Source organism: Dermacentor variabilis, chromosome 7 (assembly GCF_050947875.1).
Source record: "Dermacentor variabilis isolate Ectoservices chromosome 7, ASM5094787v1, whole genome shotgun sequence".
Taxonomy (NCBI): domain Eukaryota; kingdom Metazoa; phylum Arthropoda; class Arachnida; order Ixodida; family Ixodidae; genus Dermacentor; species Dermacentor variabilis.
In genome coordinates this window covers 129,360,837-129,373,437 of record NC_134574.1, presented here as the reverse complement: position 1 = coordinate 129,373,437, position 12,601 = coordinate 129,360,837, and the positions used below count along the sequence as shown (strand labels likewise).

Here is a 12,601-nt window from a genome sequence, read left to right as displayed (position 1 = left end):
ACTAGAAAAGTGCCAATGTGAATTCGAAAGCGTTTTTGCAACAAGCTGTTCGCTTCGCAGCCATGATAGTAGAGCAAGCTAAAGTTGCCGACTGACATTCCGGACCTCGCGGGGACCGAATAGTAGTACGAAAAATTGAACAATCCGAAAAAATTCGTTCAGTTAAAGAAATTATTAGGCTTCAAGCAGTTTGAAAAAATATAATAGAAACAAAATTTTGTGGCGTTCCCTGGAATGTTCTGTCAGCCAAAGAAAAGAAGACATGGCCTCCAAGACTGGACAATGGCGTGCACCTCCCAATCTTGGAGGCTTTAGAGCAGACCACTGGAAAACAAGCCTGGCCAAGCCAGCGGAAAATCCAACAAGGTGGCCTTCAAGATGGGTAGCATGACTCGGAATGAGCTAATCAGTCCGGAAAATTGAACTTTAATGCCGAAATTCTTCCGAAAAATCGGTCGCGAGAACGCAGTGGTCCTATGGGAACCTCGACAGTGCACTTATGAAGTTTGGAACATCCATCCTCTGAATGAGTGAGTGACACATCTGTGAAAGTATCAATTGCTACAACAATCTGCAAATAAGTGGTGTTCAAAACGTGGTCGAAAATTAATGGCACACTACCAAAACCCACAGCCACAAGTTAGCTGGGTCAGAAGGAAAGGCCACTGTTTCATTTCGTCACAAAATATAGAGTGAGCAGAATGTTTAACTTCTCACACACAGTATGTGTGTTAGCAAGCACTCCTGCTCCCACGTCAAAGCCTTTGACTGCATTTCCAACATCTGCATAGCCTTAACAATATTTTTAAGTAATAAAAAAAGAAAAGCACAAAATTATCACAACCCTTTATTGGGTACCGCAAGCAGCGTACGCTGTAAGCATACAATATTGTCTCGATTCTTCAAAAGAAGACATCCTACTTACGCTGTAGCTGACGACTTCACGCATTCTGTGCCAATCCTGTGCACGAGTTAATGTTAGCTCATTAGCAGCGTCACGCACATCTTACCACTACCATCTACTAGCAGCAATAAAATAACAGAACATTCAAACTGACAAAATAACTACCCCAATTTTTTCTGTTGCAGTCTGCAACCTACTATGTGTACCGTGAGTAGTCAGATTTGGGTAAAAATACTAACTTTTTTACTTGGCTACTCAAACAAAGTACATAATCCATCCAGGTCAAACCTACAATCTATGCAAGATATGTACAGATTCGGTCCGCTGTTAAAGGGCCCCTCACCAGGCCTCATAGCAAATTTTGGTTATACAGTGAAGTTGTTACGCGTCCTCTAGGGAGCGTTCTGCCGCAAAAATTTTTCAAATTTATTCATTAATAGCCGAGATGGAAATATTTCAGTGCCGCAAACCCATGATTTCAGGAGGCGAGCTCCAGTCTAGCCTCTGCAAGCGAAATTCCTTGCCTGTGTTCTCCCATACCGGACCTCGAGAATTGCGTGACGCAGGCGTCACAGGCCCCGCCTTCATTTTTTTTCTTCTCACCGTTTTTTTTTTACGGTGCGGCGCACTTGCGCTGATGGCATCGCACGCAAGCTGTTAGGATTGTCTCACTTCGCGCAGCACACGACTTTGCGTGCTGTGCAAAAAAGTGCTCATTGGCTATGGCGTCTTACGGCTGCGGACACGCAGCACACCCCAGCCAATCAGAACCTCAACAGGAGAAGAAATGGACATGTCCACTAGGTTTACTCTTACAGAATACCTCTCCTGATTAGCACTATAAGTCAGTGCTACACGAATACTGAGGCAGACACAAGCGGAACACAGTCTGATCCCGCGCTGGAACACAGTAGAAATTGACATAGTTTCGGTGTCTGCGCACATGACTGCACGACGTGGGGGCAAGCAGACAAAATGAAAGTACATCTCTTCCAATTTTTCCGTGCTTGGAGTGCTTTTGGGCAGCTAGAGCCATCCGGCGCATAAAAGAACTATTTTTCTAGTTTCGCTTTTGTGTGTCTGTTTTTTCCCGCCAGGACGGGATTCTTAAAGCGCCTTTTAGTCTGCAGTCTTCCGACATGGCGTTGACATTGGTTGCAGCTGCCCTTCAGAAACGGCAAATTTCGACAGATTGCGACGAGTCTGCGTCAGAATTCTTTGATGGTGGTAGCAGCACAGACTCTGAAGATAATTTTCATTTATCGGACTTCAGCACGGATGGCGAAAGTGTGTCGAACAGCCCCGGAACGTCAACAGGTGTCTGCCGATGGGTTTCGTTTTCTACTCCAAACCATTTCGTTGCTGCTGCGCTCAGATCTAAATACATCTGGTGAGTTTTAAAGGTTACAGTTCTTATCTGGGGTGCTTCAACATCGTTTGGGCAGGACCACCTGCCGGTGGCAGCGCAAAGAGTGGAGTTTTGCGTAAGAAGGTGGCTGGCAGTGGACCTCGGCACTGGGCTATGATCGCACTCCGCAGTGCCACGCGGCGGTTCGTAAAAGCCATCGCACGAGCCCAATAGCCACTATAGCTCCAATTTTCCTTTAAATATAAAGAACTTCTACAGACAGAAAGCTTACATTTGCAGGAATGTCGTATATAGCCTTCTTGTTCAAAATGCATATTTCAAAATTTTTTAATGTTCTCTTGATGCAAAGCAGCATCTATGTTTTTATGAAGTTTTCTCGTTTTCATTACAATTTTTTATTAAGTTTTTTCAAAGAATTGTTAAAAAATAATACCATAAGAAATGTGAGATTGCAAGACATGAAGCTTATTTGTATGTCGTCCACGTAGACGTAACATAGCCGCTGGTAATGAGGCACGGAGTGTGTTCATCTTAATGATAAAGAGTGCGCAGCTGAGTACGCCTGCATAATCAAGCATTTTCTGTAGCAGTAAAAAAATTGTTTACTAGAATACCCAAAAACTGCCTATTTTCCAGCAGACAGGAAAGTGTTAAAGAAAAAAATGAAACGTCAGATTGGACGCCAAGTCAACTTACACTGCTGTAACGGTCCTGTAACAAAAATCAAATGGTGGATTGTTTTCGGTGAATTAAAAAAAACTGGTGAACTAACCAAAGTCTACTGTACCAAGTTGAAACTCTGAACACGACTCGTTGGATCTACCCAGGTCTAATTGGTAGCCCAAGACAAAGAAACGTCAAAAACGTCCCGATTCGGGCATTGACCAATCTCTTTAGAATAAGACCAACCTTTTAGAACAAGAGCTGCAAGACTTCAAAGTTGACACTCAGATGAATGTTTTTCTCCAAGTCTGCTTCAAAGTCTTTCACCTCTTGTCGTGGAGCAGAGAGAGCAATAAGGTGAGTGTTATTGTAATATTTCTGTCATGTAGAAGCCACTGATATCCAGTCTGACAATATCTGTGTGACCAAATCTTTTTTTTTTTTTTAAACTTCTCAAGAAAATTAAGCAGAGGAAGCTTGCATAAAAATAGAACCAAATGACATAAACAAGGATGGACCTCATACTCGACAAAAGCACAAAAAATTACACACAACTACAAGTTTTCAGCAACAAAACCCAAAGAATAAACATTAAAAAATATATATATATATAATTCTAAGACCAGACTCTTCCTTTAAAAGAAGGAATGAAATGTCAGACAAGACTGACAAGTCAACTTACGCTGCTGTAGCTGTCCTGTAACAAAATACAATATGGGGAATGCTTGGAGTGGCAACCTCGTATTTATTTGAATCTAACGCACAGTCTTTCAGGCGTTTAAAGTGCACCTGAATGTAATGTGCCCTTGATTTACAAAAGAAAATAATAATGTCCACCATGTTCACTATCATGAAAAACAGAAAAAAAAAAAAAAGAACAGATGTGTAGAATTTACCTTCACAGAATTGAATTACATTTTTTTTTCCCCCAGACAAGCTTTCACAATGAAAGTGGCATGTGTCATCTTCACCACTTAACTTCACTGGCCGCAGACACCAACAAGCCCACAGGGGCTGTTGATTACTTTAAAGTGATTACTTTCTTTAAGTGATTAATCTTTAAGTGATTACTTTAAGTGATTACTGATGACTTTAAGTGATTACTTATTTTTAAGGTGATTACTTTTAAAAGATACAATGTTCGATATCGCGAGGTTTTATGTTAATCTGCACCGAACTTGTAGACGTTTGCAGCCGGCAGTATTCCTGGCACTGTGAGTAAGACAACGAGCCTGACACAGTGGCAGTAACACTCGGTGGCCACATAAGCCGACGCATCCATTGCAGAGTCGCCTGAGATCTTGCGAAAGTGATAGTATATGTGAAAGTGCTTTGCTTGACCGAAAATACCGCTCGGGATCGCAGTTGAGAGAGCCCAAGTGAACCCACAACAACCTTCACAAAAATGGGCACTGTCACCATATTGAGGTGGGGATGATGCTACTTCAGACTCTGACGGTAGGCTGCTGCCAATGCCACAAAACACGGTTTTGTTGTTATATGAAATTGTAACATGCCAGGTAATTTGCAGACCCATTTTCTTGGAAAAAAGCCACACGTTAGATTTCGGTGCACAGTGGACTCCACTTGTAGCCATACCACATATGATGATATATCGGTTGTTACCGATAAGCCGACTTGAGAGAGTGTCAACTTATAAATATGGGCTATGAAAAAAAAAAAAGACAATATGTGATTCACCCCATATAGGATATAACGATCAAAATTTTGCCTTCAGAACGGCGTTTCCCATGCAGAATAATCGTGAAATTTACATTCCTAAGTTCCCGTTAAACGAACGATGCCGAGATGGAGCGACACGTGTTCGTACGTGAGTTCGTATCTGCCGCCATTAGCTGCACAAAGTGTCCCACCCGCGCGCCGATTGCAAAAGTCAGAGAGCATCACTAGTTGGTGCAGCGTGAAACAATATGGCGCCAGCCGCCTCGCATTGCCCACGATCCAGATACATGTGGAGAGGGAAAAAAGAATGCGAGAAGCAAAGCAGCATCCGCCCTTTGACCCCCTTCTCAGCAAGCGTGGAAATGTGCTGCGGACAGCCCAGTTGATAGAAGACGGCGCTGACGAAGTGCAATGTTGTATTGCTTGAGATGAAGCGGCAAATTTCGCAAGGCTCAGAGGAGTACGAGCTCGCGCAGGGGTGCCGCGAACATGAAGGCTGCAACCAGAGGTCATGCCGATCAACGGAAAAGGCATGCTTTGTGTGCCAGAACGAAACCCTCCATGATAGTGAAACCAATACGGTCTGGAAGCCACTTACAATACCGAGCTCTGGGAGCACGTCGCTAATGACAGTGAAACAGGTGGTGCTTCAATGGAGGAGTTTCTGAGTGCAGATAGTGCCGCCTCGTTATGCAAACAGATCTCCGATGGGGCAATAGTTGTCGCAACAGACGGTGGCATTGTGCAACGGGGGCGACAAGATTGACAATGACCCGCCTTTGACACCTATCCTAATGTGCATGCTAAGTGGACTGTCGTCGATTGAGTCGCTCATTGATTTCACACACACTCAATTATTGCCACTAGTGTTCGCGCAGGAGCTGGACACCACAGTTGTGAATCTGAAACTCCCGCAAAAGCAAGTCTAGATTTCTGATTATTCTATTTCTGAATTCGGACAACTTTCGAGCTCGGCGAGCGAGGAGTGCTGCCAATTTGCCACCCAAGAGAGCAAAAATGGTGCTAGTGTCCAATCGAAATGAAGCGGCGGAGCCATAGTCATCAGCAGAAATCGTACAATGACAGCAATGCCGGAACGCTTCGTGCCAATTTGTGCCTTTAAGGGGGGACGCGGCCCTTGAAAACTGAAAAATTGAAAAAAAGTCGATTTTCGAAAAATCGCGAGAAAGTCGATTTTTGAAAAACCATATTTTTGGGTCGTATGTCTCATAAACTACCTGTTCTGTAATTATCAGCACCTAATTCGACCGTAAGGTACCAAAAATCGCCACTTTTGAGACCTCCGCGGCCCACAAAACACGTGCAAATGCCAAAATGAAGTCAAACTTCGCGCGCACGCCATTCCCGGCCCATGCGGCCTGCCCGCGCCATCTTGGTGTCGTTTTGACCGTGAATTCTTTGTCTCTGTTTTGCCGCCTTGCAAAATGGCATCGTCGGCGCGGTTGAGGCGCTGTGGGCATTTTCCCGCGATGTGATGCGGAGCGCTGACTGGCCGGAGCAGCGCGTTCAAATCCCGCGGGCTAAAGCGCGCCTGCCATGACCGCTATCTATCAAGGGATCATCACAGTGAATTTCAGCTTCCTACGATGTCCTGGCATTTCTCCAGACTCTTCCTCAGGCATATTTTTTATACATGAATCACCTAGTTAGATCTCAATAACTCTGGAACTACAGTTAACGACCTATTTTTCGGACCCTCTAGGGAACGTAAAAACGCCAGAAAATTCAGGCAGTCTGAAAAAATGAATGCATGCAAAAAAACGCACTTTTTCTTTTTTTATCGGATTTTCAGGTAGAGGGCGAAGTACCAGGCTTCCGAAACCCTGCCAAAGCATCAGTGAAGTGGCTATAGAAAGAGGCGTTCAAAAACTCTGTATGCAGCCGACTGCCGATTTATTATGTACATTGCATCGTCGGGCAGCCGGTGTTATTGCTGCAGTGGCTTAAAGAACTTGTTGATTGTTGTTTGGACGGCGTTCCGGTTGCATGCGATCATATTCGCCTCGATCTGAGCAAGGGTCATGTCAGCACTGTACACCGATGAAAGAGTCAACAGTGCACGCGTCAACTCGGCGCTTGTAGTCGGCGCATGCATTGGCTCCTCATTTTCAACATTGGAGTCTTCTGAATCACTCAGAACCTGACGGACTATTTCCTCGTCAGTCAGTTCTGCACAGAAGTCCAGCTTGTTGTCAGCGTCAACAAACTGTTCGAAAGTTATTTCCGTGGGTATGGAAACCCCAGCAGAGTGGAGGTCGTTGATCACGTCGTCCATGAGCGCCGAACTCCTTGCTCACGCCAGCCTGGGATCGACCGCTCACGACTTGCTTAATAATGGCAGCTTTCTTCTCCATCGTTAACCGACGGTACTGCTTTCCGCGCTTCGATGCCATCGGCGAGGACGACGAAGACGGAATGGGGCCATCGAAGGCAAGCAAAATCCTCAAGTTGCGAACAGTGGAGCTCGCTGACGAGCGTTGAAGCACCTAAGCCTAGCGTCGCGGAGCACACTTGAACAGCACAATCACACACCACGCTAGCCAAAACGTGGCCAGCGTAAACAAACGAAATGGGGCCACTCCGGAAACTCCGCCGGAAGCGAAAGTGCGGCGATAAACATAGCCAGCGTGGCCAGACCAAATCGGTGTGTGACGGCTAGATTCGGCTAGTTGTGGTTCAAAGCGGTGATATGCTTCGGCTGCAAGTCGATTTCCTTCGCAAGGGCGCTGCGCGAGGAGCCAAAGGACCTTCCGTCGCATCAAAAAGTCCGGAAAATTGGACGGCGGGGGGTTCGAGTGTCCGAAACCAGATGTCCTTATACAATGATTCTATGGGGCTCGTGGCGGTGCCGCGAAGACGTCCGAAATATCAGGCATGTCTGAAAATTTGGGCGTCCGAAAATTCAGTCGTTGACTGTAATAAACACATCTGCATAGATCCTCATAGTTCGGTGGTGCGAACGTACCCTGAAAGTTTCAGCTGGATATCTCAAAAAATAAAAAAGTTCGGTCTCCAGAGTAGCCTCCCCCCTCCTTAAAGCCTCTATTCTTGTGTTTACCGCTGCGCATAACACTGCATCGGTGGCGTGCTTTCATAACTGTGTAGTCGCCATGCATAATCACGTTGATAGTTGCCGCGGTTTTTTTCCAGTGTTTGTAGAAACAGTTGTTTCGTTTTAACTCGGTACGTGTGTCGGCCACGTACCTAAAAGACTGCGTAGTCGCCATCCATGATTCGTCTGCAGTTTAAGCATGCTGCAGTACTTGTCGGGGATAGCTTTGGTACAACTGCATGCTTAAAATAGCACCAATCTCAAGGAACATGGACCCTAACCTCCATAAAGGTTGCAGGGAGGCAAAGGCCGAATACCTCCAGAAAACTTATGCTCCCCAAAAGACAACAGTGTATGTAGACGTAGCCATCTATACCACACAAAGGGGAAGCAAGAATGCAGTATCAATGATGGTCGACTTGGCGCTACGAGAAGCAAGAACGCAGTAGCAATGATGGTCGACTTGGCACTACGAGAGGGAACCACCGTTACAAGACTGCACGGTAGTCGAGGCTGAAGAAGTGGCCGTTGCTCTAGAAGCAGTGGAGGGCTATCAGATTGGACAGTCGCTAACAATACCCTTGCTATCGCAAACAGCCTGCCACAACTACTTGCATGGCAGAATCAGTCATAGAGCACTCCGCATACTCTGCTCAGTAGATTATGAAACACAACAAACAGGCACAGAACCACATGAAGCGATCACACACAAGAATGTATGGGTACCGGGACACACGAGGGTGGCAGGGAAACAAGAGGTGGACAGGACAGCTCGAGAGTACACTAATTACCAAGCGTCCAATGTCGACAGCCTCGAGGAAACCATGCCTGTACACCGACAGTACTTGGCCATTTTAAACAATGACAGAGGCAGCAGAAAGCGGTACTCCCCGCCGCACGTCTCTTAGCAGGGAAGAAGCTGTCGCATGGAGACAACTACAAACAGGGTCGGTCGTACCCTAACCTTAACGTGCTAAGTAAAATGCACCCCACACTTTATAAGGACACATGTACATGGTGCAATGAGAAGCCCACATTATAATACATAACATGGGCATGTCAACAAACTGACGTAGTCCCAATCATATCACACCAAGTGCGAAGAAATGGGAGGCACTTCTGTCCAGAGACCACTGCGAAGACCAGCTAGGTCTAGTGCAGCGTGCACGACGGACAGCAGAGGCCAGCAGAGCCCTGGACCAAGGGCAGCCGACCAGTGCAATAGGAGATGGACGAAGCAGGGGTGATGAAGACCTTTGAGGAGCACACAAGGAGGAAGACTCCCCTGGAGAATACGCCCCAGCTGCAGAAGAATACAATTACTAGAGCTCAAAAAGTTTTCACTCCCTCACTCACTCGCCTGCAGTAGTTGCAGCAAACGGAAGTTTCACTCTGACTCAGTGCATGCATCGGACGTGTGCCTTCAGCACCGGAATGTCGCCGTTCATAATTGCGTCAATAGAGGTCGTGGTTTCCTACGCAGCGGTTGCCGCCAACGGTTGTTTCATTTTGCTTCGCTACAAAGCTGTCAAGGATGAAGAGCACCGGCTATATCGCGATAGACAGACAATCTGTTGACAATCAGCACACTAGTGGGGGAAAAAAAAACAAAAACAAATCAGAATGTGCGTGCGGTAGTGCAAAGCGTACCACAAATGAAAATGTGCACTGCGGCCGTGCTGCAAAGAAATTTGCGAGGCCTCGATCACCGCTGCATGGGCCAATGAGTCACGAGGTGATGAGAACTGCAGCTTCCACACTGCTTTTGTGTGAAATAGAAACAGGTTTTGCTCAGTCATTCACTAAACAAAAAGCATGTTGAACGGAATAAACATTTGCTAACTGTTTTCTGGATACCCTCAATAATTCGACATCCGGTTAATTCGCAGATTTTTTTCAGTCCCGTGAAATCCAAATCAACGAGGTTTTACTGTACCACTCATCAACCCCATGGTAAGCAGAGTGATGATCGCAATGCCACAGTTCCCTTGCAGTAACTCCAGCAGGGGAAGCCCTACAGTGCCCTCTAAGTGAACTCTGTTCTTTGTGCCGCTAGGCAGTCACTGAAGAAACACAGAAGGCTCCGGCAGGGGGTAAAGGAACGCAGCTATGGAGCAACACAGCTAGGTAAGGTAACTCACCGAGGTCGAGTGCATGGTGGCAATGCGTGGGGAAGACCGCACCCCCTGCACATTGTAGACGTGTGGCGACGATGCACCTGTGGAAGCTGCGCTCGATATGCGGCGGGTGATCGAATTGCTGCCGAGGTTCACCACAGGCTCGGGAGAAGCGGCACCCAGGGGCGTGGCAAGGCTCGCGCGGCTGCGCGCTGGTGCGACGATCGTCTCCGACGAGGACGACGAGGACACTGGAGCGCGCGAAGGGCCGGGCCGTGGGGAGTCGCCACCTGCAAGGATTCGACAGTGAGAGGTCACGGGAGGCTGCGTGTGGAACGCAATGCAAGCAACGTGCAGATGCAGCAGCATTTAATTGCCTCGTCAGACGCAAGGAAGGGCAAGACTAGAGTCCTGCACTGCTGCTGCAAAGCAAGAATGTGCTCCTAGAGACAGAAATTCTGTTAAACCTGGCCAGATATGAAATTCAAGAAAGGATTTCCGATCACTTCGTGAAACGTAAGGGCCTTGAAAAAAAGGTTTGATAACGAAAAATTTCAGAGAACCACAATGAACCAAGGCTAACAGAACAAGGGTGAATAACAAAAAGGGTAAACGGGTGATCTTTACCTTCACAGAATATTGATTTATTTACAGCTTACGTCCACTGTCATAACTCTCAGAGAGCACTTCATTGCTGTCTGTGAACCATATGTCCTCCATATGGTCAATTGCATGTTCGATACTCTTTTCTCTAACGACTCCGCAACAATTGCAAACAGGATCGTGGCCTTCACCTAGTCCAACCACTTCGCTAGTTCATCCTGTGATGCGTGGAACTGCCCGAAAGGCTATAGACACACGACGTGACTCGTTGCCACAAGCTTAGCATGTAAAATAACTTATAGAATGAGCCTTCGTAATCGAAGATTGAAAGGGGCACATCGTCACTGTCACGCTATACAAGCGTGATGGTACACGAGTCGCCATGTTGTGGTGGCAATGGTGATGACATTGGCTATCACTATAGGCTGTTGCTGTTTACACCGCACAGGTAATTTTTGAATTTTATTAGGAAAACAAAAGCAACCGTTATGACTGGGTAAATACTGTTAAATTGTTCATTGTGAGCTGCTTTCACTTCTCACTTTCAAATCTTCCTATGGTGGGCCCATAACGAGTGTTTTCAGCAGGGAATGGTGTGTGTTCGACGTATTCACTGTCCCCTAAGCTCCGCAAAGACAGACGCTGCTGCCAAAGGGGCCACTATTGGGGCAAGCATGGGCATGCCGACTAGTCAAGTTAGAATTATCCAACGAAAGCTAATGTTAATATCGAAATATTGAAATTCTGGCCCATAGAAATGTATAGACACCAGCCAGGACGTTCGGTTGGGATCGAATTTACCGAAAAACCAAATTAAACTGCGTTGAATTAACGGAAGTATACTGTATCTCTAAAGTGACTGTTTAAGAATACTGCTCCTGGGTGCTAGGTAACAACGCTTTTATTAAAAAAACTCATTTTAAAAAAAAAACCTCCCTTCCATGAAGGTAAATTCTGCACGTCTAGGTTTTTCTGATCGAGAATGTGGAGGGAACATGCTAAAATTTTCTTTTATAAATTGGCAGCATGTTATATTCAGGTCACTTTTCTTAATTTACACCCGTGAAAATTGGGTGCGCACTAGATTTGGGGGCACAATTGAATAAGATGTATACGGTATTTGATGGTCTAGACCTTTACTTAGTGGAAAGGGAAGAAAAAAGAAAGGAAAAACAACGAGAAGACGTGTTAGAAATACCACCTCCCCTCGTCAGCACACATTTACCTAGAAACAACATGGGATGCATTTGACTTCCAATATTGATATGGGCACCATGGTGAGAATTACACACAGTGACAGACTGAAATAAACTCCACACACTCAATGCTTACAGAAGTGCAATGGAGCACAGAAGTCACGCACCTTTCTCCCTCGCAGGGCTGACACTCTTCTTTCGCTGCGTAGTGGTGCGTGCTGGTGACTTCGATGTGGCTTTCGTCTTGGCCGGAGTCGTCTTGGCTGGAGTCTTCCTAGCTGGACTTTTGGCTGCCGGCGACTTGCGCGCTGGACTCTTGGCCAGTGAAGTCCTTGCTGGAGGGCGCCCGGGGCTTTTTGGACGCCCGGGGCTTTTTGGACGCCCGACAGGGCTTTTTGGGCGCCCGGGGCTTTTTCTTGCCGGACTTTTGGCCTTCGTGGCGGGGCTTGGCGACTTGGGGGAGGCAGCCTTCTTCTGCGGCGACCGGGGCGTTCTTGAGGATGTGGTGGGGCCAGCTCGGGATGCGCTGCGGCTCCTGCTACGGCTCGTGACACGCTTCGTCTTTGGCGACTTCGATGACGAGCGGCTGCGCGACGTCATCGTCCGGGTGCTACGGCTGGTGACTGTCACCGTAGACTCACTCTGCACGAGGCGAAGAAGAAAAAGAGAAGAACAAAAACAAAAGTTGGGGGTAAGGTGGCAGTCCTCCAAATGATACGCAGCAAAGATTTGAGGAAGATGTTGAGAACACCAAGTCGGTATCGGATCTCATATTTGGCCACATGATGAAATGATGCAGGGGACCATGTGTGCCTCCCTTTCCTTGTCGTCTGTGCAACGCTTCACCTACTTACAAAGCTTCTTGTTCATTCTCCATTGCACAATTTCACAGTGACAAGTGCAAAGACAACTCCATTACTTTGGAGAGGCTTCCCTCAGCAGCAACCGCGGGGCATTTTTAAAAAAAATTAAACCTGTGCTAGCACAAAGGAT

At 46.6% G+C, this 12,601-nt stretch overlaps 1 protein-coding gene across 11 annotated transcripts in view; it reads right to left on the bottom strand.

Moving 5' to 3' along the window:
• Nucleotides 1-12,601, bottom strand: part of LOC142587908 (delta(14)-sterol reductase TM7SF2-like) — a 46,053-nt gene that overhangs the window by 22,915 nt on the left and 10,537 nt on the right. For 10 of the 11 annotated variants that reach the window (XM_075699269.1, XM_075699275.1, XM_075699270.1 and 7 more), the window contains 3 exons: nucleotides 11,776-12,250; nucleotides 9,834-10,099; nucleotides 926-961 (listed from right to left, as the gene is read on the bottom strand). In XM_075699269.1, coding sequence (XP_075555384.1) covers nucleotides 926-961; nucleotides 9,834-10,099; nucleotides 11,776-12,250 — 777 coding nt within the window. The remainder of the gene's footprint in view (nucleotides 1-925; nucleotides 962-9,833; nucleotides 10,100-11,775; nucleotides 12,251-12,601) is intronic. The other variant, XM_075699271.1, reaches the window with a different exon arrangement.